This window comes from Centropristis striata, chromosome 21 (genome assembly GCF_030273125.1).
Source record: "Centropristis striata isolate RG_2023a ecotype Rhode Island chromosome 21, C.striata_1.0, whole genome shotgun sequence".
NCBI lineage: Eukaryota > Metazoa > Chordata > Actinopteri > Perciformes > Serranidae > Centropristis > Centropristis striata.
This window is the reverse complement of record NC_081537.1, coordinates 13,659,875-13,685,986: the sequence shown is the minus strand read 5'-3', so window position 1 is coordinate 13,685,986 and position 26,112 is coordinate 13,659,875. Positions and strand designations below refer to the sequence as shown.

At 37.1% G+C, this 26,112-nt stretch overlaps 2 protein-coding genes across 3 annotated transcripts in view; both read left to right on the top strand.

Moving 5' to 3' along the window:
- Positions 1-13,310, top strand: part of lrp2b (low density lipoprotein receptor-related protein 2b) — a 48,315-nt gene extending 35,005 nt beyond the window's left edge. The window contains exons 61-80 of the mRNA XM_059325344.1: positions 2-118; positions 205-321; positions 666-803; positions 1,132-1,254; positions 2,453-2,581; positions 3,579-3,710; positions 3,869-3,994; positions 4,154-4,297; positions 4,392-4,557; positions 4,715-4,843; positions 5,942-6,162; positions 6,274-6,456; positions 7,252-7,371; positions 9,127-9,307; positions 9,949-10,012; positions 11,155-11,289; positions 11,548-11,637; positions 11,910-11,993; positions 12,356-12,412; positions 12,964-13,310. Coding sequence (XP_059181327.1) covers positions 2-118; positions 205-321; positions 666-803; positions 1,132-1,254; positions 2,453-2,581; positions 3,579-3,710; positions 3,869-3,994; positions 4,154-4,297; positions 4,392-4,557; positions 4,715-4,843; positions 5,942-6,162; positions 6,274-6,456; positions 7,252-7,371; positions 9,127-9,307; positions 9,949-10,012; positions 11,155-11,289; positions 11,548-11,637; positions 11,910-11,993; positions 12,356-12,412; positions 12,964-12,990 — 2,483 coding nt within the window. The 3' untranslated portion in view covers positions 12,991-13,310. The remainder of the gene's footprint in view (position 1; positions 119-204; positions 322-665; positions 804-1,131; positions 1,255-2,452; positions 2,582-3,578; positions 3,711-3,868; positions 3,995-4,153; positions 4,298-4,391; positions 4,558-4,714; positions 4,844-5,941; positions 6,163-6,273; positions 6,457-7,251; positions 7,372-9,126; positions 9,308-9,948; positions 10,013-11,154; positions 11,290-11,547; positions 11,638-11,909; positions 11,994-12,355; positions 12,413-12,963) is intronic.
- Positions 13,311-15,255: 1,945 nt separating this feature from the next.
- The window catches only part of LOC131959377 (MAGUK p55 subfamily member 3-like), a 30,907-nt gene continuing 20,050 nt past the window's right edge, over positions 15,256-26,112 (top strand). For both annotated transcript variants that reach the window (XM_059324567.1, XM_059324566.1), the window contains exon 1: positions 15,256-15,399. The gene's annotated coding sequence lies outside the window, so the exon portion shown is untranslated. The remainder of the gene's footprint in view (positions 15,400-26,112) is intronic.

The window sequence follows — 26,112 nt, the reverse complement described above, 5'->3', positions numbered from 1 at the left end:
GAGCCAAGGCCTTGCTCTGAAAGTGAGTTTCGATGTGACAACGGACAGTGTGTCCCTGGAAACTGGGTGTGTGACCATGAAAACGACTGCGGGGACAACTCCGATGAACGGGACTGTGGTGAGCAGTCGCAGCACACGAACTCACATCTTGAAACATTCATTCAGTCACTAACAACACTTGTCACCATCCTGGCTCTCTTCCAGAGTTGCAGACGTGTCGTCCAGGTTTTTTCCAGTGTGACTCTGGTCACTGTATTCCTGCTGCTCTGAAGTGTGATGGCCGGGCTGACTGTCAGGACCTGTCAGATGAGACCACCTGTCGTAAGTAAACAACATTAAATGTAATGGCAAAGTGCCTGGCCCCTACAGCCTTAAAGTGCCTGTGTTTTGTTTTTATTTGTGAGTGTTTATGTATGAGGTATTTGCATGTCCTTAGTCTTACATCATATAGTTATGATACAGTCGGACAAACAGCACAAGCAGTTAAAGAAGCAGAAGCTGCAAATTTTTTATTTGAATCTGAAATTTTCCACATTTTAAAACTGTTTCCCCAAGATCAACAGAGCTTAAGAAAGGCATTAAGAGAGATCATCACTGATATCCTCTGATTCTAGATTTTACTGTTAGAAGATGTATTGATTAACCATTTTGCCGTCCTACAACAGCTACTCGTTACCCAGGAGGCCGTTGGTGCCCTCACAACCTGTTCGAGTGTGCGAACCGCCTGTGTGTGAGCCAGGGCTGGGTGTGTGATGGCATCGATGACTGTGGGGACCGCTCTGATGAACAGCTCAGTTTATGCTGTGAGAACCATTTTGTTTATTGTATTTGACAAAGTCCTGTGAAAAGTATTTTGTCTGTACTTCTCCCTGTGCAACCAAGATAATCATTCATCTCTTAAAACATTTCGTTTGTGTTAGTGTGTGACTTTGGTTTTATGTTCTGTGAGGTGAAATTACTGCCCCTGTCAAAGGCATCTTAAAAGAAATACATCCCTTTAAGTCAACCAAGGTGTCAGGAGGAGACAGTTAAAGACTTGACAAGCTAACATGAGTCAAAGTAGCATTGTGTTTTTAATTATTTTATACTCTCAGTGGATGGCCTTAACTCAATTTCATGTGTGTTTGCCAGTGAACGTCACATGTGAGATGCCGTCCAAGTTCCGCTGTGCAAACGGCTACTGTATCTACTCCGGCCGGCTGTGCAACCAGAAGGACGACTGTGGAGACGGCAGTGACGAGAAGGAAGAACTTTGTATGACTCACACACATACGCCACCATCTGTTTAGTTCCTCAGGTCGATTGTAAATAGTAACACTGCTCCTTATTCAATGCCAATATATATGTACTGCGTGTAACATCTTATCTCACCAAATTGGTTTCTTAAATCCTAAATCCTAAAGTGTGGCAAAGTCAAATTGAATGACAGCATTTTAAAGCACTGTTCCACAACAATGTGGCTCAAAGACTGTATAAAATGTTGTTATTTTAGAAACTTACAGCCTTCGTTTAGGACAATAGCAGTGACTCATGAGCACTCAATAAACTTAAAGACAAACAGAGGACAAATAGATATGGAGACACAGCCAAATAAAGATATCAAGCTAAACATATGCAAAGATAAGATAAAACTCTATTTATCCTGAGCTAATATATACGGACAAGAACTGGACTAGAAACCTCTCATGTATAGACCTCAGATTGTTACTATGACAATATAAAAAAAAATGTAAAACCAAAATGTAATGCGTTTGAGAAGGCATAGAGATGTAAACAGACAGTGTATAGACATGCTGTGCTTTTGTATAACATAAATTAGGCTTTGTGTACAATTTGATGCAGTTGTTTTTTGGAAAATGTTGACCCTTTTTTAACAAAGCCATAACCTGGTGTGTAATAAGTTCAGGTTCAGCAAATGCACCACTAATCATTAGTTTCTGGGATCCCCGAGGATTAGTCAGAACATCACTAATGCCTCCTGAACCTTCCTCCCTTAGAACAGTGAAATGGGAAATCCCAAAATCACAGCAGTGTGTCTGCACAGCCTGAAACATACAAGGGATAAGGAAATAGTCTGTTTTATGGAATTGTTACACAATGAGCTTAAACATCAATCAGAGCAAATTATTTTGAGAGGAGATTAAATAGTTTGGTTCAGAGAGGTGGTGGACACTGGGTAAAGCCACTGGTTGTTAGAGAAGAGAGGGTAAAGACAAAGAGAGGAGAAGCTGTGGAGAAGCTCAGCTGAGTGAATATAGTATGTTAGAGTGCATGTCCACATTTGAGTACTTGACTATGTGGGAGCATAGGCAGTCTGATTTCCAGCAATTTCAATTTTCCACACATTTTTCCTTCTACAGTAGTATTAATGTTGCCGCAGACGGGTTGTATGCCCGCTCAACCTTCCCCCTGCACTTGTGTTGATGACTCATTCTAACTGTGTCCTTCTCAGGCCGTGAGCCCACGCTGCCGCCCTGCACACTGGAAGAGTTTAAATGCACCAACGGACACTGTGTGGCCCTGCCATACGTATGTGACCACAATGACAACTGTGGGGACCGCACTGACGAATTAGGCTGCAGTGAGTAACATGACCAAACACTCCTTCTCCTACTGTAGATATTCTCTTTTTAAGTTTAAAGTCATTTATTAAATGTTGCTATTAAATGTGACTTATAGTTATCCCCTGATGTTTCAAAAAAGACAACTGCATCCTCAGAATTTTTCAGCAGGGGTTTAAGCTGTTTCATTTCAGTATTGAACAACCTAATTTTCGCTACATTCTGTACACAGATAATAGCAGCTCAACTGTCAACATTACAGCAGTGCATTCATAAAAACACAAAATGATTGTATAATAACAAGGATAATGTCTTATAATTGTGACATACATGTTGCATAATAATGATAACCTGAACATGCGGTCAGGAAACATTCTCCAAGTTAAAAGATATTGGAGCTTTTTATTCATAATGAATGAACTTTCATATTGCATAATTCTGACTCCATGCATCAATCCATTTTCCACTCATCCACTCCAGGGCTAGGCCACAACCAGATTATGATTTAGTGTCCCATTATAAAGAGAAAAGATCTTGCAATTATGAGATATGAATCTTATAATTACAATAAAAATGTCTTATTTATCCAAAAAATAAAAATTATTACCTTTTGAGACAATTTTCTCATAATGGTGATGGATGAACATGGATGTCATGATTATTGTATCATTTCTCTAAATGGGTAGGTCTGGTTTTCTTTTTTCTTTTTTTTTAAATAGATAATTTCAGAACAGAATGTCCCAGTTCAGTCCAAACTCCATTTATGACTCTGTCTCTGGCCAAGACACCACAGGTTGACAGAAATATCCTGTTGGCTGATTAATTTATGGACACACGAAGGTTCAATCATAAAGGTGCAGGGACTCATTGAGACCTGGATTATAGTCAAAACTTGAATTATTGTGCCTATGTAAACAAAGCCATTTTTGGATTTCATCAAAAGTGAGCAGCTCTTACACCAGAGACAAAAGCTGCGTGAAATGTATCCGCGCTGTGCTCTGTGTTGTCTGGCTCCAGATTTTGGCCATGATCGCAACTGTGAAGAGAAGTTGTGCCAACACGAGTGCACCAACCTGAACGGCACCGGCTTCATCTGCTCCTGCCGGCCCGGATACACAGTGGACCCGGACAGCACCTACACTTGCATAGGTACACACACACACACACACACACACACACACAACTCAGATGCACATGACTGCACGCAGACTCACTAAAGAGATTTTTTTTTGATAGCAATCCAGTCAAACATGTGCTGGGTAAAACATGAAAAACATTTTTTTCACAACCTCTTCTCCCTCCTGCAGACATCAATGAATGTGAGGTGTTCGGCACCTGTCCTCAGGTTTGTAAGAACACCAAGGGCGGCTACGACTGTGAGTGTGCTTCTGGCTACAGGAAAGTGGGCAATGGCAAAATGTGCGAGGCTGACGGTGAGAACTAAGTTTTTATGAGGTTTGAACAAGAGCAACATGCAAAAACTTGACTGGGTAAAACAATACAGATCAAGCAAACTTGATCTGGATCAAATGGGTTTTTTTTAGAAGAGATGTAAGTCGTATCTGCTTCCTAAATGTCTGTGTCTCCCACAGGAGCGATTCCTCTGCTGCTTCTACCCGAGAACATTCGTATCCGGAGGTTCAACCTGCAAACAGAGGCCTATCATGACTTCCTCCAAGAACAGGAGCACATTATGGCTCTGGACTACGACTGGGACCACAACAATACTGGATTCAGTAGGTCACACACAGAGTAATACTAGATAAAATAGAATAATGACACAACATAAATCAGAGGAACTTATTTGATGATGTCCTCGTGTTTTTTCAGGTATGGTGTACTTCACTGTAGCCGGTAAGGACTCTATACCAGGTGCCATTAAAAGAGCATACATACCTTCACGGGATGATGGCAGCAACAACATCGGTGCTGCTGTTGACCTCGGTATTAAATACATCACCAGACCAGACGGCATCGCTGTGGACTGGGTGGGCAGGTGTGTTTTGCTCTCACGCCATCAGTTGAAACTGATTTTTTTTTTTTTTACACAAATGTGATTAAGGATCAGTCAAGAAATATAAAGCTTCTTGAAGTAAAGTATGCGTGTGTCAAAGCATATTTTATGAATAGTTTTGTAATTCGTCCATCTGTAGGAACCTTTACTGGGCCGACTCCAGGGTGAAGCGGTTAGAGGTCGCCATGTTGGACGGACGCTACAGGAAGCATCTAGTCAAGACTGACGTGGGCCACCCGTCTGCTGTGGCCATCAACCCACGACTGGGGTGAGACATACCTGAATTTAATGAATTAGTTCACAGATTGAGGATTTATTATTAATAATTTATTGTAAGGGATGTTGTTTATTTTATTTGTCTGATTTATCAGGCAGTTAATATAATTTTGTATTACTTAACATTGCCTGATTCATACATTTTACATCTGGTTATTTTCTTGGAAGTCCTTAAATTTATTTATATAGCACATACAGCAGCAGTTGGCCAAAATGTTGAACAGGATTAAAATACAAAATAAATGAATATAAAAGTGAATAACAAATAAGAATTAAAAAAATAAATAAAAGAGAAGAGGTGGATCTTTAGCAGCAACTTCAAAGTTTCTCAGGTTGAGCTGCTGTTACAGAGATTAGGGGCAACCATTACAAAGGCTATATTTAAGCCTGATGTCAGAACATCTAAGTGCAACTGGTTGGTTAATTTTAGTACTCTCCCTGGAGTATTGTAAACTAAGAGTTCAGCAAAATAAGGTGGCGCCACCCCATTTAAAACCTTAAAAAACAAGTAATAATTAATTAAAATCCTAAACTGCACAGGAAGCTAGTGGAGGGAGGGCAAAACTGGTGTTATGTGATCATGTTTTCTTTGTCCAGTTAGAAGATGATTGGTTGTGTTTTGTACTAGCTGCAGATGTCGATAGGACAACTGTTCTACACCCACATACAAAGAATTAAAATTGTGTAGGCAAGAGGTAATAAAAGCCTGAATAACTCTTTTGAAATCTTTCAGAGATAGAGACAGGACTTTATCTTGGCCATAAGTGAGTCTTTAATCATTACTTTTTGCTTTAAAGACATATCTATATGTATATTGTCAGCAAAACAATAAATGGGATTATTTTGTTTCTTGAAAATGGATTCCCAAGTAGGATTGTGTAATCCTTGAAACATTAGTGGGAAGATTCTAAACTTGGTAACACATTGCAGACATTTTTGTATTTTTTCTCTTCAAATTGAAATTCCTATGTTCAAGAAGTTCATATTAACACTATTGTAGTTATGCTGTTGTATTTATCTGTGGAAGAAAGACACTTTAATGCACCATATCTCCGAGCCCAGAACTCTAATCTCTGCTACGTTTCTGCAGGATGTTGTACTGGGCAGATCGCGGGGAAGCAGCCAAGATCGAATGTTCTTGGATGGACGGTCAGGAGAGGAAAGTCCTGGTGGGAGATGGTTTGGGTTGGCCCACTGGTCTGTCAATAGACTTTACTAACGATGACAGAATCTACTGGTCCGACTCAAAGGAAAGCCGCATAGAGTCTGTTCTGCCCTCAGGAGAGGGCCGTAGAACTGCCGTCTACATAGGTGAGGATCAGGAGGGACAGGCATGAAAGAAGCCTGAGATGAGATGAGATGATAACCATATTTTATCTCTACATTGGTGCTCAGTTAAATTGTTTGTTGCACCTTGTTTAGATGTGAGAAACCCCTTCAGTGTGAATGTGTTCGAGGACCATGTTTATTGGAGTACTCAGGAGAAAGGCGAGGTGTTCCGGCAGGACAAGTTTGGTCGCGGAGCCAAGACCAAGCTGCTGACTGCCGGGCCGTGGCTCACCCAGGTCTCTGTGTACCAGCAGCAGAGATACAACTCCATAGCTAGTAAGCTGCACACTCACTCACATATTCAAACACAGTAACACATGCTGTAGCATAATGTGCATGTGGGTTCTTTTAATTTACAGTATTTATCACCCTGATAGAATGATGTTTGCCTTCTGTTTGTTTTTTTGTTTTTACATTTTTATTTAACCTTAATTTAACCAGGAATAAAAGACTCATTCAGATTAAAAAATCTCTTTTTCAAGAGTGTGCTGGCCAAGACAGGCAGCAACACAAATAACACAGTTGTTGATATAAAATAAACATAAAACTACTTAATGCAGAAGTATAAGATATCAATAAATATTTAAAACATCTGCAGCCAGATTTCTCTGCTTCCACGTCATTTAAAGTCACTTTAAATGTGTCCAATGAGACCAGCTCCTGAGGATTCAGGTGATTTTAGCAAACTTAAACACCCTTTGTCCCAGTTCAGTATCGACTTTAGGGACACTTAGTAGGAATAAGTCCTGGGAACAATGACGCTAACTTTACATACTTTTTTTGTAAGATGTAGATCTCTAGGTAAGAAGCAGTCAAAGAAAAGGCAATAATCTACAAAAAACAATGTTACTTCAGGAGGCCATCTGTGATTGACAAAGAATGTCCAGTGAAGAACTCATCATAGTAATAGCTACACATTTAAAGAAAAAATATATTAAAGTCCTGCTGGCAGCAATGATACCAACAAAAAACTAATTTCCAGTCTTCCAGACTGGAAATTCCAGTCTCAGAAGATAATTTTAAAATATGTGAGTCATGCACTAATCAGAACACCTTTCCTTTCCTCTGCAGTGAAGAATCCATGCAAGGGAACGTGCAGCCACCTGTGTTTACTCCGGCCGGGAGGTTACAGCTGCGCCTGCCCCGAGGGCACCAGCTTCATCCACGGCAGCAACACTGAATGTGATGCTGGTAAGGAAAAGAAAACATTGGGCATTGTGTATTTAGGTTACATTAATTTCAGATCTGATTTGCAGCAATATTGATTCTACTTTCACCATTTTCTCCTTTGTCTTTGCTTGATCTTAGGCTGCGACAACAATACATTCATTAACACTATAACGTAAAAATAATGAGGGCAGAGATTCAATAGAGTCGAGAAATAACAACAACAGATATAAATGCTTTATCATTTAGTATGTGTGGCTTGAGAGGCGGGGCAGTTGTTGAAAACTGTTTCTTCATGTCTGTTGGAGATTATGGAACGCTCTGTACCAAGCTCTCCATTGGCGTTAGTGTTTGGTCATGATTACTGTAACAAGTATGGTTGGCTGGACTTACAGGAGCCATTAAGAAATCGCTCTATGCTTGCAGGCCCCACATTTTTTTGCAGAGACAACAGTGGTTACTTACTTTTTTGTCTATTCTGTACATGGAACAGTGTATTTTAAGGACATACGGTGCAAAACAAAATAATGTAAATGGTTTGGTCAATGTTGTTGAAAGCACAAAGATGTCACTGCAAGTAATATTTCTTTGTTGCATCGGGTGTTTGCTTGGGTTGTTTTTTGTTTAATTATTTATGATTTTATTTATTCATTTATTTACACACCCTCAAGCTATTTTAGCTTAATGCGGCCCTGCGAGGCAACAGAGCCCAGATGTCAAGAAATGCCTCACGGGGTATTGTCGTGGTCGGTTTATTGTGTTTTGGGTTTCGTCATGGTATTGTGTGAATGATTTGTGTTGCCATATGTTTTCCATTACCATTTAGTGTATACCAGTTGTGTACATGTATGTAGCATGAATCCTCTTTGTGGAGGTAGATGTATGTGTTGGGGTGGGGTATGTTGGTCTGTCATACTGTACAGTCATGGAAAAAATTATTAGACCAGCCTTGTTTTCTTCAATTTCTTTTTCATTTTAATGCCTGGTACAACTAAAGGTACATTTGTTTGGACAAATGTAATGATAACAACAAAAATAGCTCATAAGAGTTTAATTTAAGAGCTGTTATATAGCCATTTTCTATGTTTTTTTAAATAATGATTTTGGTTATTATCAAGAAAACCATGGAAAATTAGATATCAGCCCTGAAATTAAACTCTTAGGAGCTATTCTTGTTGTTATCATTATATTTGTCCAAACAAATGTACCTTTAGTTCAACCAGGCCTTAATTGACTGTATGTGTGCCGTCAAGTTTGCTTCTTTCTCTATGCATGTCTTATATAATCAGTAAAAATGTGATCATAAAAAAAACAAAAAAGACTTTGTGGAGTACCTAAAATTTGTATCCATATGAATTATTTCAGGGTTTCAGCCGCCGCCCACCATGCCTCCACCATGCCAGTGTCAGAATGGAGGCACCTGCTACTTTGATGACAACAAGGCCCTCTGCAAGTAAGAAATGTTTTCTGAAACTGAAACCACATGTACTGTACATACACAATATAATACAAATATAGCAAAATACTGATGCACAGGCAAATGCCTTATTCAGTCTATACTGTGAATGAGTGCAGTGTCTTGAAATGTGATGTTTGCATTTCGTTTCACAGATGTCCTCCAGACTGGTCGGGCGATTACTGCCAGATAGACATATACAGCGTGGTCGCATCTTCAAGTATGTTTTCATTTTTGTAGCCAAAAATAAAACATTACAACATTCAAACTTAATAAATTAATAAGCTGCCTTTTACCCCCCCTCTGCCCATGTCACATCTCAGTTGGAATAGCGATCGGGGTGACGGTGTTGATCGTGGCTCTGCTTGCCGCTCTGGTGTATGCTGCCAAGAAGAAGTCCAAACTGCTGGAAGGGGTGTGGAGCCACTTGCCCAGTATGCCCAGTATGCCATCCATGCCCAGTATGCCCAGTATGCCATCCATGCCCAGTATGCCAACCTTCAGGTGAGTAAAGATGCAATAAATTATTATTTTTGTCAGGAAATTTTATATCTGAATTGTTTGTTTCTCTAAATGACACGTCCTGTTTTCTTCTGCTACAAAACAAAAAAACTACAATTTAAACATAGGAGCTTGTTTCAACATAACAGAAGCCAGAATTTAATTACAGGTGCATCTCAAATAATTAGAATATCATAGAAAAGTTTATTTATGTCAGGAATTCAATTCAAAAAGTGGAAATAACACATTATATAGATCCATTACACACAGAATGAAACATTTCATGTCTTAATTTATTTTATTTATTCTAAATATAATGATTAAGGCTTACATTTAATGAAGACCTACAATTCAGTGTCTCAAAAAAAATTGAATATTACAAAAGACCAATTTTCAAAAGTATGTTTAATATGGAAATGTTGGCCTCTGAACAGTATGTCCATCTATATGTCCTCAATACTTGCTTGGGGCTATTTGACTTGAACTACTGGAAATTTACTTTTCAATGATATTCTAATGTATTGAGATGCACCTGTATATACTTTTGTCACTTATGAATTTTATATTTTTCTGTGAGGGTGTGTAAGTATGTAATGTACAGTATCATGTTATAGCTGGATTATTCGTGTCTTGATGATTTTCAGAAACAGTCCGTCTCCGAATGCTTCAGAACCAGAGGAGAGAGACACGAGGCGGGATTTGGAAGCGGTAAGTCTATGATGACTTGGGATGGGTATCATTAGGATTTCATCCCTCCTACTAATATTTTTGACACTCCTTTATTGGTCTGGTTATGTATTCATAATGTAATTGGTTCTTTTTTTAATTGCTAAAACATTTTATTAAGAAAGAAAGAAAGAAAGAAAGAAAGAAAGAAAGAAAGAATTTCTGAACAGGATTAGGATTTATTTATTGTAAATAGTGATTTCAGAGCGGCAGCAACATTTCTATATAAAGTTGCTATATAACGTCAATAATATCTCCCTCAAAACAAATGTAGATAAAATGAATAATATACCTGGTATTTAAGCACTGAATGAAGTTTAAAAATAATGAAGATCATAGAAATTAGCCACTAACACTCATCAGGAAGGTACCGATTCATCTGCAAGAAATCAGTATCAAGTGATATGAGGCTGGTTGACGTCCATCAGTCTTTTTTGCAAATTAGTTGACCTCCAAGGCCGTGTGTGTGTGTCGCATCAGTTTTGCACCGAATTGTGTTGGTTGTTTATAGTTGGACTTGACTTCTATATGCTGCTACTAGAAGAAGAAAACCCTGGCACGATATTGTGTCTTTACTGACAAGAATGTTAATCTGTATGTGTGTATGAAGAAATGAAAGAGCCAGGTTTATGTTTGTAATAGCTTTTACATTTACATTTTATTACGATGAATTCATGTTTCATAGTAAGAGTGTTTTTGTTGAGCCATGTAAGCACTGGAGAGTTTTTAGCAGTTAAAAAGGCTTCATGAAGGTTATATTAAATGTTGTCAAATCAAGTTATGTGACTGAATTTGTGCTCACTCAAAGGTGGTATAATTAAATGCTGAATGATGAAACAGTTGAGTTTTTTATTAATTTTTATAATTAAGTTTTTTTTTGTTTCCCTGACACAGAGGGGGAATAAATAACAAAAACAAAAACAAAAAAATAACCACATCATCAGCTCAGAATGTCACGATTGATACATCCCAATCACTCAGTCATCCTGTCTCTAAATACTAATGTTGATAAAGGGAGGAGACCTTAATAATTTATAGCTGCTTCCCTTACATTGACTGCCAGTCATCAACTCTTCACATCAAAAGAGATATTTTAGTTCTGTCTGCTTGTCGTGTGTTGACAGGTTCCCTGTATGTCTGTGTCCATGGTGGAAACGGACGCAAAGAGTTTCGATAACCCAGCATATGAAGTTGAAGAAATACCTGCAGCCACGAGCAGCAAGGTGTCAGCCAGCTCCACTCCTGAAGGAACAAACAAGGTCGATAAACAGAAATCACGACTCGCCTGAAGAGTTCATTGATTCTGTTCACAGCCTCCTCTTGCTTAGTGGCTTTTTGATTTGTCTTCTGCTGCGTTGTCCAAATGGATTTGAGGTTTCTGATATAAACTGTTAATTGTTGTATCTGGTGGAGTTTTTTAATCACTTCTTCAGTTTTTTACCAAGAAATATAAAGACATAATGCAAAAAAATCCATACATAATGCTCAGGCTTGTGACCCTGTGTTTCCGTCCTCAGGTGAACATTAGTAATCCTTTGTATATGGAAGAAGTTCAAGTCGTGGACGAGCCGACAACAAGTGCAAACAAACCGGCCGCTGTCAACAAGGTCAGTTTCACATTCATTATCAAATCATCGATATTTAGTTACTCAAAGAGTTTACTCCTGAAATATCACCATATCGACAAAAATTCAGAGAGAAATATCTATTACTTCATAATAGTTTTGTTTTTGTTTTGTTATGAATCATTCTTTAAGAGTCAATGTAAAACAATCAATCCTTACTGACTTAACCCGAGAGTTTCATTTAATTGTGATCGTCAACTAATATTTCTTTAATCTGTTTTGCATGTCTACGTCTTGTAATGTGGTAATGTCAGGAGCCTTTTGAGAACCCAGCGTACGGCTCAGACGTAAAAGATGCAAACATCGCTTCTACACAACCAGCTGCTACGAGCTCACAGGTACACTTTAATCTTTGCTCTATACTTTTATACTACCCATGTTTTTACTGATGCTTCTTTCTGCTGTCCACTTGCTGCTGAAACGGTGCAGTTTCCCCATCGTGGGACTAATAAAGGAATATCTTATCTTAGCCATGGAGATAGGTTACACAATATTTGCTGCTCAATATTTGAAACATTGATGACTGCGTGCTTTAAGTGTTTTATCATTTGCAACTCAAAATATGTAACATATAAGTATAAAATATCTAAATGGACAGTTTTTGTAGATGTGAAGACATTGAAATATTTGTATGTGTATGTGTGTGCTTGTATATAATGGATTTTTTAGTTATCGACATATTTTTTTCTACTTTTTTCAGCTGTTTGAGCCCATTGAGGAAGACAGTTTTGTGTCTTTCAAAAATCCAATTTTCCCGGTGAGTCCAGAATGTGAACAGTGAAAAAGCTAATAAAACTGTTTTAAAGTTTGGATTACTATTTAAGATAAAAAACAAAAAAACACAATTCATTTTAAAAAGAAGCATATTAAGTATGTGTGACTGTAAAAAATGAGAAATGTAATGAAAGTTACTAAAAATAACAGGAAAACCCAACAGTGATGCAATATTCACAGGAAATAATCTGCTCATATGTAATCCAAATCGTGTGTTTTACACAAACTTCCTCCAGTTATTTCTTCACTGTTTGGGTTAATTGTTCAGTTATCAGTTATTCTGTACTGCTATTGCTATGTATTTAATATAATACGAAATATCCATAAAATATGTCACTTAGTTCAGGCTAGGTCAGTTCACTCAGTGACAGAAAAGTGTTCAATTTAAGGATAAAATGGGAACCACTGCATTAGATGATTTATTTTTATGTTTTGTGTTTTATTGATGTTATTTGTGTTTATTACACACACCAGCTTGGAAACAATGACTCAAACTCATTGCTGGCATTTTTAGTAATTGTAATCTTTCAACAGGGACTCACGCCAGATTCTGACATTTGATGCGACCTTTACATCAGATTAGACTCGACCACGCTTCAGGATCGAAACCTCCTTCATTCTCATTGGAGGATGGAGCTTCACTGAAGAACAGCACAACTCGACAATAACACATTTTGAACACTTTAACCCAGAATAAATCAACCCGTTTGTAAAAGAAAGATATATTTTATGTGGATATTTTATGTAGCTGAGATGATTTAATGTGTCTAATATGAGACTAATTCAGTTCAATTCAAGTGAGCTTGTAAATGATGTGTTTATGATTAGATATCTTTATGTACACTTTGATTGTAAGAAAAAATAAAACTTCTCTTATCATTGCTCTACATCTGTGTTTGTTTGTTTGTTTTCAAAGCCTTTTAGATGAAGTCACTACAATCTCTCTCTCATACCTTTCTTTGCGCGACAGTGAACACATCAGCGGAGGATCTGTCGAGGCTGAGTGTCCCACTGGTGTTATCCTCTTGTTCACCACAGATCGGACTCTGATCCCCGGCCTCTGTATCTGACCCACTGAGCTCAGATGAAATGCGTTCTCCTCATCCATTTAATAACGCAGAGAGCCACAGTTTGAGCTTGTGATTTACAGGGCACTGACTCTGCTCCTCTTCCACCGTCACAAACGTCTGAACACATCAAGGTCTGTTTGAGCTGCAACAACTAGGCCAACCAGATGAGCAAAGGGACAAAAGAGGGACTGAAGAAAAGTGCAAACACAATAGAGAGGGATATGAAGGGAGCTGTGAGCAGTGTGTTTCTGTGTTGTGTTCCATGATTCATAATCCATGTTTTCATACTGCCGGTCCCCCACAAGGCATCTCTGTCTCTCAGCCAAAACATGTACTGTACCACTGACTGAGAGACACAGACAGGGAGGGAAGGGATGAATAGCAATGGATGGATTTGAGAGGGGCGGACCAAAGAGGCGTGCAGCTTGCAGCATGTGTGCACACTGTGCTGCCTTCATGAGCTGTCACAAAGAGTGCAGAGGTTTCATCAATGATTCAACAATGAGATTCAATTTATGATTAATCGGAAGGTTTCATTTTATTTTATTGTTTTTCAATCAAGCTGGGTTTATATGTTTCGGTGGAAATACAAGAGTTAGGGCAATTTGTTTTTGTGTGTATGTACTAAATCTATATCATGTTTCAGATACATGTGTTTGATAAGTGAAAAGCCCAAAAGGGGTCAGCTGATTGGTTTTACATCAGGTTATAGTTTGTTTGAAAGCCAATTTCTTGATTTTAATTAAAAAATAAATTATTCCCACTGTAAGTCAACTAATAAATCAAACTTAAGGAAAGCTAATTCATATTGCATAAGTCAAGATTCTGACTTTCCATTAAATCTAAATTATGACACACTTAATCAAAAATTTACCTAGACTATTTTGTCTTACAGTGAGTATATTTGTCATTACCAACATATAGTTTGTTTGTTTTCCTGGCTGAAATAGACTTCCATTTGCAAAAAATTGGTGTTGGGTATAGCAGCCCATTTCCATCTGTAAAAGAAAAAAAAAGGAAAAACTTAGCTTTGTGATCAGGGAAAAAAGGTCCTAAGTCATAATCAGAAAGTTTCTCAAAAAAACGACTTAGTATCTTAAAATAATGGTCTTTCTTAAAAAAAAAAAAAAAAAAACTCAAAATGATTTGGCATCTCGAACATAACGGTTTAGTACTGCAAAATGAATGACTTGCTTGGTCTTTCAAATTGAGTAAGTATCTCAAACTAAATAAAAATAATGTTATTTTAAGATACTAAGTATCTTTTGAGACACTATTAGGGCCTATTACTATTAGGCCTACATTATTTCAAGAAAATTTGTCATCATTCATTTTTTTTATCGCTATTGGCGAAGTGACCTTCCAATATGGCCAATTTGACATTGATTTTAATTTTTTTTAAATCCACCAATTGAACACAGCATAACTAACAGGACAGAAGTGTCAACTAACAATAAACTTAATTTTGACGCGAGACCCAACAAGACAGAGCCACACGAATATGGAATAATGAAGAACTCATAAAAACATTGTAATTAATGTGGTGCAAATATCCTTCTTTCATAATGCACATTTTCTTATTATTTTCCATCCAGCAAACAGCAGCATCACTCTATTGTTATCAGTGAATCTGGGATGGTGGAGATTACGAGGATCACCTGAAGGCAGCACAGACAGAGCGAGTGAGGGCGAGAGCAAAGTGAGTGACAGAGGGGGAAGGGGCGGCTCTCCGAGCGAGACACTGGATGGAGCAGAGAAACAAAACCAGTCAGCTGAAGACGGAGTGAACAGAGAGAAATACACAGAGAAAGAAGGGAGAAAGAGAAACCAGTCGAGCTGTAAACAAGCAGCGGTGTCGGGTTCAAAAGCGTACGCTGAGGCGGAGAGGAGCCTCAACAAGGTAAGCATCTAACGTGCACTGACTGAACTCCGCTCATCTCTTTACCTCTGCTCATGTGTGTCTGACAAAGAGAGAAATTAACAGCTCCGGGGACACTGTCAGGTGGGCTCAATTTGCACAAATGTAAATGAAGCTAATCCAAAACCTCATTCAGTTTTCCATTATTTAGGCTTTTGTTTTGAAAATTGGAGGTTTTCAAACACAAACCATGTGCACGTCTGCTCGTGCTGCATGTTAATGAGGGGTGTGCATCACCTGTGATTGACTGCCAACTCCTGAATCACATTAGTCGTGGAAGAGACTATTGGATGTGGTCGAGCACCATATTTGACTACTATATAGGCTAATTTAATGACTAATAATTCTCCTTCTGATTAATTTAAAGGGGGAGCCAGTTTCTTGATGGTTGACAGGACAGGCCTTGATTGTGACTTGGTCACGCTTTGCTGCAGGGCAGGACAGGACAGGGTTTTATGGCTTCTCCTGTGTGCAGGAGAGACAGAGAGATTTAATGAAGGTCAGGGTTTATGCACAGAGGGGTTACTAAACAAAGACTCAAGGAAAATTGTGCACCAGTGTACTTAAATACAGTTTTAGGTCTAGAAAGTTATATTTTTAGGATTATTTGGGGAAAAGAATATGGTGTTTTTAATTAATATAAAACTGATTAATTGGTTTGAGAGGAGCTCCCCTTTGCACCCTGTTTTTCCACTTGTTTATACAATCCCAGTGGGAGTTTAACATCAGCCATCAGTCAAAAAGCCTCTAAAGTTTGGCTCCCGACCAGCCAGATTGGCACTTTATCAACCATCATGTCAAGGTCCCCCTCTGCTTCTAAAAACCCTATTTGGCTGTTGAAATCCTGAAATGAGACACACAAATGCCGGGTTTCTATCCCTCAGACACAGAGCCAAATTCAATCTTCCAACACTAAAGTAATTCTTCATCCAGCTGTGTCTCTGAGTGGGCGAGTCGAAGGTGTTCCGAAGTGATTTTCTTCCTTTAAGCCTCTTAAAAGCTGTCTGACTCCTGACCTCCTCCGCACTACATTATTTAATTTCAAGCATTTTTATGCCAGCACAATTAAAATCCAAACGAAATATCTCTCAAGGTACCATGACATAGAAGTCCTTTCTGTCAGTTTAGATCCTACGCACTCTTGTAATTCAGCTGTTGACAGACTTTAGGATTAGAGCTGAAACAATTAGTTGATTGACAGAAAATAATAAGCTGCTATTGTATATTTCTATTTGCCATTTTTTCACTGCATTTGCTTTAAAATTTGGATTCAAGCACTGAAAAGCTTATAGATCTGTCACTACTCTTATTGAACAATCTATTGTCCCAAAAATAATTGCGATAAACAATGTTATTGTCATTTTAAGACCATTTTATGTCACTGATAATGACGGCATAATAATATAAACAGGCCTTTTCATAGAGCAATGCAATTTTAATTCTTAAGAATATTCAGACATTGGAATTGGAAAAACAAAGCACACAACCAAAACAATAAATAACATGGATTCTCTGACTATTTTAACAAAAATTGCTATTAAATAAATATTAAACATTTGGCATACATTGGTCATTCATTCCTTAACAGGTACAATACTGCCAATCCAGTTCCTAAGTGGTTAATAACAATGCAAACAACATATTAGCTGGGAACCGAACTTTAATACTTAAAGGCACGAAATTAGTTGCTTCTATACTATCAGATATCAGAAAATGCTTGTCATTCACTAAAGAGTAAATCTCATCAGCGTTAGTGACCCAGTCGACCTGCAGCATGCGTGTACCAAGCTCTTATAATAATAATAATAATAATAATAATCATGTTGCATGCCATAGAATCATGCAGGAAACACGGCTCAGAGACCGGGCTTATGTTTGTGTGTTTACTGTATATATTATGAGAGTTTATACTAGAGCCCGACCGATATGGGATCTTTGAGACCGATGCCGAAACTGACACTAGAGGGGGAATATTTATCGATAACGGATATGGCGGCCAATATAGTCATTTTTTGAGCTGAAATGAAAGTAGACCTTTTTTTTGTGGAGTGTGCACTGATTTTTCACGACTCTGCAGATGTACCCAGAGACCGACTTTCTCAAACATAAAACCTAATTAAATAATATTTAACATTATTATACATTACACAAACATTGTCTAACACTGTCAGCCATTTGTATTTATTGTAACTGAGAAAATAAAGAATAATGGTAATACAATAAATAGCTAAATAAAAAACATTACTGATCAGCTTCATTTGGTTGCTGACTATAAAAAAAATAATAAACACAATAGATACCATTTCTAAATTATGCCAAGCATCATTTTTTGCATCATATATTGTGTAAAAAAGGTTTTCATAACAGCACATATCAGACAGCATATACACCAATACCAATATGCCTTTGATAGGACAATATCGGCCGATAATATCCGTCAACTGATTTATCTGTCGGGCCCTAGTTTTAGACTTTGTGTGCATCCTATAGGTGTAAAGAAACTGAAAAATAAAGATTTGTATTAACTATTTAACCCTCCTGTTATCTTGCGTGTCAAATTGACCCATTTCAAAGTTTAGAAATCTAAAAAAAAGTGAAAAGTATTTTTTCATGAAAAGAAAAAAATAAAAAATTTAAAATACAATTTTTAAAAAATCAATGTAATGTAAAACCATTGTATTTTATATGTAGGGCTTTCCAATGTGCATAAAAAAGTTTTAACATGCATTTTCTTATGAAAAACTAGTGAATTATCCTCATTGAACCATGTGTGAGAGGTAAAGATCACCATTGCACTAAATAGGGATTGAAATGGTTAGTAATGGAGTTATTAATAAAATCTAAACAATGTTTTTGGGGATTTTTTTAGTTTCTGACACTTTTGGATAATTAAACATGCCCCCAGTCAAATTGACCCATGAACATTATTGCTGTTTGTGAGAAACGAACATAACAGGAGGGTTAAAAACAATAGAAAGTGTCTATTAGTTCTGAAATGTGGAGCACAGTGTAAATCTTTTGTGGAGTTGCTATAGATTATATTAATACCCCGCAAAAAATGTACAGCAGGCAACTTTTTTTTCTCCCCCAAGCGGAGATTGGAATGAAATCTGTCATATCCAGAATTGTGCGAACAGCCATGTGGGTGGCATCATAGGTAGTGGATGGACTACACACACACACACACACACACACACACACACACACACACACACACACACATAGGGGTGGGCAGATGGCATCAGCAGTGTGTTTTGACGACCTCGCCCCTCTCTGTCTCCCTCTCGGGACTCGTCCAACAGAAAATGAGTCTGGCAAACAGGTGGCGTGCATGTTTGTGTGTGTGTGTGTGTGTGTGTGTGTCTGAGCAGAGAGGACAGAAACATGAGGTTAAGCTCTCCGGAAACAGTGTCAGTATAATAAAGTACTGCACTGACTTCACTGTAGATTGCACCATTGTCTGGTTTAGTAGTAGGTTGAATAATCTTGTCACAGTTCATAAAAATTTGCGATGACAACTGACGATGATGAGAGAGACACCAGGGACAAAGTTAACCAGTGGGGAAACTCATTAAAAGGACAGTCAGTGAGGATTTTACTGTCAGTCAAAAGAGGGCAAGAAGAGGCATGTGAATACGAAATGATCCAGCAGCTCATGTGAGCGTCAGCAGCTGGGGGAAAACCAGGAGAAAGAAGCATGACATAATAACAAAAACAATAAGAAACACTCAGCTGACAGCTCTACAACACCAGTGAGCTTTTAGTGAAAACTTTTACTAACTAAGCAGCAGGATATTAAATAGTTTTTATAATTAGGATGTAAGCTGCTTGTTGAAGTGTCCTTGAGCAACTCCCTCAACACCTACGTTACTGAGATGATGAAAAGACGACTAATCATGAATAATTTATGTTTGAATAAGATCTGTATGCAAATGCTGTAAAGCGCAAAATAATAATAAATGACCCTGGCTGCCAAGTAACAGTAAGTGAATCGCCTAAATATTGTGTTACTGCTCATTCTGCAAGTTAAAGTTGAGACCACCGCCGTATCCCATAGCAAAGAGATTTACTCAGAATTGAACACCACGGTAAGGAAAAACTACATCATGACCAAATGTTTCTGAAAGAAAACCAATATTATAATCAGTAAAAATGCTGCACGGATTTTGTTAGCACACAAAAACAACAGGAAAAAATATTTTTCTGTTCGATTTGGGATTATTGCAGAAAATAAACTGTAGAGAACAAAAGTTTTTTCAGCAAGATAATCTTCACAAATTAACACCACTTTTATGATTTTTATTAAGCATAATGCAGTCGTCAGGAGTAAAAAGCTAACGTTATAGGTTATAAACAAATATGACTTAAACGTCACCTACACTAAGCTGATTTTTAATGTCGCTGAAAACCTCTTTAGTGTCATTTAGCCACTTGTTACCAAGCGCCTTTTTAAAATTTACTGGCAAAAATTATATATCGTAGAACAAAACATGAAAGTGCAAAAATGGTAGCTAATTTCTGGAGTTCAACAGATTAGACTGATGCTGAACAGTAATGATGTTTATTTAGCTATTTATTTTATTCCTGTTTTTTCTTTATTTTCTCAATTACCATATATAGAATTAGCTGAGAATGTCATACAATGTTGGAATAATGTACAATCATTTATAACAATGTGTATCAATGTTAAACATTATTTATTTGATAAAGTTTTATTTTTGACAAAGTAGCTCTTTGGATACTTTGGGTAAAAATCGTTGCACAATCCACATAAAAAAGGTCTATTTTCATTCCAGCTCAAAAAAATCATTATATTGGCCACTATATTGGTTATCAATGAATTTCCCACTCTAAAATCAGTATGGGCATCCGTCTCAAAAGTCCCATATTGGCTGCGCTCTACTTATTTCCGAGTTTCAGGATTCATTACTGCAGCATTTTTCTAAAAGGGTTTCAATCTGAAAAGGGTTGTGTGCAAAAAATGTCTGAAGTTCCTAAATGTTATTTCAACATACTGTATATAACTTACTTTAGTGTATTTATACTTCATACAAAACTGTTCATACTGCATTTTTCATATATATATATATATATATATATATATATATATATTCCAATATCCATGTACTAACTCAGCACCTTACTGCCTTTTTGCACTTCTGATTAGATACTAACTGCATCTTAACGTTTAGCAAATTCAACACAAGGCAATGAGGATAAACAACGTCATTAGTTCAGCAGGTATTTGATAAATACAAGCAAAGTATTGGGAAAACATGAAGTGGGGGGGGGGTAACCAATTAGGATTTATCCGCAGGCGGACATGGGTGTCTGAACTGCTGCTCGAATACCTAAAAACTCCAAAGGGATTAATTAGGGATTAGGGATTTTAATGATATCAGATGGAGAAAAGCTGCAAATCCTCACACTGGGAAAAGCAGAAACCTCACAAGTTTGAATGGCACTTTAATTCAATAAATTACTTTAAATGATCAATCAGGTACTCTGCACTCATGTAGCATCGGAATAATCGGAAGGATCATTAGTTCCCGACTGGGAAAATGTTGGCGTGGTGAGAAGAAACTTTTTTATTAATTCCTATAACTCACTTGTAATAGGTTGTAACCATTACTGTCCACATAGAGTGACCTTGATTAGTTAGAGAAGTTATTTATTAGGTTTATAACGATACATTGACTTGGATCGAAGTATTCATTTAATAATCAACAACCCAATATGACTGAAAACCAATACAGAGTAATATTGTAAAATACGCCATTATTTTGAAATTCCGGCTTCATGCTAAACAACAGGATGTCTATTTTTGTGGTTTTGTTTGGAAGAGTTCAGCAATAAAACTGTTTAATTGCTTTTTGTGAATTTATTTAGGTGTAAGTGATTGTGTTTAATGGGCATATGATATTGTTTCATATTAATCACAGACCCCTGAATTTAATCTAATTGAAATTGTTTGATGGCAGACTGTGAATTGATACAATATCTTAAATCATGCAGAAACTTTAATTACACCCATATTATCTCCTCATAAGTCAGGTGAAGCTATGTTTTAGTGGTTTTAAGGAGCACATGAATGCACTATTATTAACTATCGAATCAATCTTTGCTTAATTATTTTTAATTATTATTTTTTAATTATTTAATTTAATTATTTGTTTTTTTATTTTTATTCAATTTCCTGTTGAATCATTTGATAGAAAAGGTAAATAAATGCTTTTCAGTACAGCCTCTGCTACATCCTTGCTGCTATTCAGTGTCTCTTCTAATCTTCCAGTCCTTTCTAATCTGCTTCATTGTGTTCATTGAAATCCTCAGTGATGCACACAGCGAGCACAGCCGTCTCAAATCAAGGAGGCTAGATAATACCACCATATGGACGGTGGTAACCTTAAGCATTTAGACGATAGACTCTGAGAGAGGGAGAGGGAGAAAAAACAGAAAGATGTCGGCTTTAAGCTCTTCTCAGCCTCTTGTAATTAGAGAGGGAGAGAGTTGGATGGAGGGAGGAAGAGACGGAGAGAAAGAAGGTCAGGAACGGGGCCAAGTGTGTAGGGAGGAGGGCTGAATGAAAGCGGAGAGGATTTTCCCCACAACTGTCAGCTTTGTTGTTCGAACCAACTTTTCTCAATGGAGAGTGGGGTTGTGTGGCGGCCACCAGATGACAGAAACAAAATCGGCTTTCCTTTCTTTAAGCGAGAGGAAGTGCAGATTAATCCAAATATTTAACGATAATTCACCTCTAAATTTGGAAATAATAAAAGCTGAGGATCCTTCTTTCCTACAAAGGCAGTGTGCAGTAACTAAAAAAACAGATAAAATGCTGTAGTTCCTTCATTCTATGCATTTATAGGATGATTATTTCATTGTCCAAAAAGATAAAGCCTCCAAAATAATGTTCTTTCAGCCTTCTTTCTTCTTTCAGACCATTTTTAACTCATTTGTTTGAGAACACTATCCTTATTTACCGCCCAAACCCTTAAGCCTCCTTAAAAATATCTGTTTTGCTAGATCTTTTCTGACTACTTTAAATAGTTATTAATATTGAAGTCATTATACATGTAAATGTATTTGTAAATGTCATAATTTAACACACAAATACATGAGTTGAAGATCACTTACAAGTGTATTGCTATACATATACATTTCAATAAAGGTAAAAGCTGAGAGATGGCAGTTAACGCTACTTTGCTAAGCTAATTAGCATTAGCTGTTGTTAGTTTTTAGTTCATTGTGACTAAAAATAAAGTAACTGAGTCATTTAGTTCTGTAAAATAACTTGCTTAATACTCAAAGTGTATATAGTGTTTGGTGTGTGTAAATAAAATTTATATTTTTAATTTAAATAGAATAGGTGAAGAAAAAATACACAATTCATTTAGTTTTTTTGCTTTAGCTAATGCTAGCAGAGGCTTTCTCACTAGCTAGCTTGTTAGCTCTCGCTGCCTAGTTGACCTCTGAGTTATTTCTGTTCATAGGATTTTAAACAATAAGGGAAATATTGTATAACAGAAATGTTATCTTTTTAAAGTTATGTCTTGTGTGTAATTAAATGAATTTGATTGATCAAGGCTGTAATCCCAGACTCTTGATATTCTCTGTTAGCCTTTAGACATAGGTTGTGGATATCCTGCTACAGATTTGGGCTCCATATCCTGCTGACAGTAAAAATAATAAACAAACATGAATAAATATTTTACATATAGTTTATTTAGTTAGTAGTTGCCAGAGTGTCTGTAATTCTCTCCTGATAATGTGCAGAATGGATTTTTTTTCTAAGTGCTGCTTTGTCGATGCCCCACAGAGAGACTGGGTGCTGATAGTGGTGCAATATTGGGATGAATCAATCCTGGGACATTACTATTGATGCCTGATTGAGGCTCTCTCACTGCGAGAGGGGTCAGGGGTCATGTCATACTCCAGCAGTGATGGACGACATGTAATTACAAGACACTGTGGATGCCATCTATCTGTTATCATGTGTGAATTTACGACGCAGCAGTAAAGGAGTAGTTGAAACAAAGATTTATTTTCTAGCTCGGAGTTGGATAGATGAGGAGATTTATACCATTATGACTGTACTGTAAATATGAAGCAGATTGAAGGAGTAGTTGAATTAGGGAATGGTCGGGACTATTTTTTGGCTAGGCGCAACAACTTCCAAAAGACCTTTTTCAGGCCGTTTCCAGGCCATCCAAAAAATCCATAAACACCCCTTTTCCACTAAATCTGTTCTGGTTCTTGAACCCGTTTTGTTTGTTTTTTTTTAACCTTGGAGTTTTGTAGTGAACCAATGTACATTTTCACTTTAAAAAAAAAACTTTCTTAAAATAACTTTATTTTTATTGTTTTATTTCCATTTCAATAAAATAACATATATTTATATATATATATATATATATATATATATATATATACACATAACATTGACCACCCATGTACAGTCCCAATCCTGTCATTGATTTGTGAACATTTCTGCCATTTCTCTTAATATTGTTTCACTTGAACTCTTATCTTATAAGTCAACTGCTCCATGACGTATACATCACCCACAATTTTCAGCCATTCTTCTTGTGTTGGTGGATCTGCTTTGTACCATCTCTTCACAATGGCTTTTTTTTAGCTGCTACTAACAGGATTTTAAACAAATATCTGTCATCTCAGGACACAATATTTCCTTTCATATTACCAACATACAAGATTATACATGACATAGGTACATCATAACCCAGAATTCTAACAATAACCGGATGAAAATTCACCCAATATTGTGGACATAACGGGACTAAGCCAAAATACATGCAAATGGTTTACATTAACTGCTCCACCTTGTCTCAACAAGAATTTGTTCCTAATTTTGGGGGTGACAACAAATATTATTAAACTCTTCCAACACGGTTCTCTCCATGTTAGTGTTGATCTCCATAGATGCAACCATTCATCCTTAGTTATATCGACAACTAGTTCTTTTTCTCTTTTTTACATTTAATGTTGTTTCATTTTTCACCGTTTTTTAGCTAAACCATTGTAATCAAAGATGCACAATGGAAATAAACAGTGGTAGCAATATGGCAGGCCGTAATTATTACCTGTGAGCTATTTTTCTGTTATTACAGACGTTTGTTTCAGTGGCTCCCACTGCAGGTCAAGGACAATCTGCTATTTTTTGGTTCTCGTGATCTGAACCAACTTATTTTATGTCAAAAGCCTCCAAGCAGATATAAAATTAGGTGCCTGAACTGGAATCGAACCACTTCCATGTTTGGGGAAAAGGGCTTAACGTGTTGTTTTTATGTGAAATTGTTTTTACAGATTCAATTATTGGGAAATTATGTGTTAATATGGAACTTTGGAGGTGCTGGTAGATGGATTTTGTTACTTTTTGATTGAGCAAGGCAGGTTATTTTCCCCATATTTTTACTAAAAAGTAACTGGCTTCTATGCAACGTAATAAAAACAGAATTAAACGATTTGCAAATCCTTTTCAAACTACTTTCAGCTGAATGTAGTTCAAAGGCATGATATTACATTCAAACAGAGTTGTTTGTTGTAAAATATGTTTACCGGTATTCAATTTATTCTGAATTTGATGCATGTTTTATTTACATTTTAAACATCACCCTAACTGTATTTGACACAGTGGCATCAGTCTTTTCAGCGTCCCATTTCTATTTCATAAAATGTAAAACTGAATGACTGCTAAACGAATAGATGTGAACACATTACAGATTGTTGTGATGCCGTCAGTATCAACATGTGGCTGATGGACTACAGCAGCAACATCTAACAGACAGTCAATTATTATGTGTAATAGCTCTTTTCAGAGCAGCTTAAAAGCTTGTTTTTCATCACCACTCATCAGTTTAACGCCCAATAAAATGCATTATATTTTAAACTTGGCTCCAACCTGGGCTCTCTGAGCACTTGTCGACACCTAAGCGAAGGACTATTTGTGCTGTTGCTGTTTGTTTTAATTGCCATTTTGGCACGAAGCCAGTCTGCCCCTTCAGTCGGTTCTGTTGTTTTTTTCCAAATTAGAAATTTTCTTGGCAGCTGTTCTGTTGTTGTTTTCACCAGCCCACCAGGAGAAAATGTGACCATGGAGTGACAGAACATGACAAAGAACTTATACAAGACAATTGTAAATCACTTGTGTTGATAAAATTGTCAGAGTGTTTGACATAAGATGACAGAAAAAACAAAAACACAATCTCATTTTGTGTATTTGTAGACAAACCCTTATGGCTTTAACTTGATTTTTATGATCAGCAACAGCCCACAGAATTCACAAGGCTGATGGATTCGTTCATTTGTGCTTTTGTTACTGACATCAAGTGTGTGTTTGTGTTTGTGTTTGTGGTGATTGTAGATGTCAAACAATGAGCCAGAAAACACTGCAGGAGGGAAAAACAGACTTTTGCTTTCCACTGTAGGTTGAAAACATACACTTTATATGACAAAAATGTAATGTTTGGAGAAAATCACCCTGCAGAAAGTAAATGGATTCGATGTGTAGGATGAGGACTGAGCACACTCAAAAACACAATGTTCAACTGACATTTTATTACTGCGGCCTGCCCACCTACACAGCCAGCAGCTGCAGGAGCAGTTATAAGGTTAGAGCAGGTAAAGAATATACTGCTGTTTCACATGATTTACTGCAGGGACTATTTGTTAAGA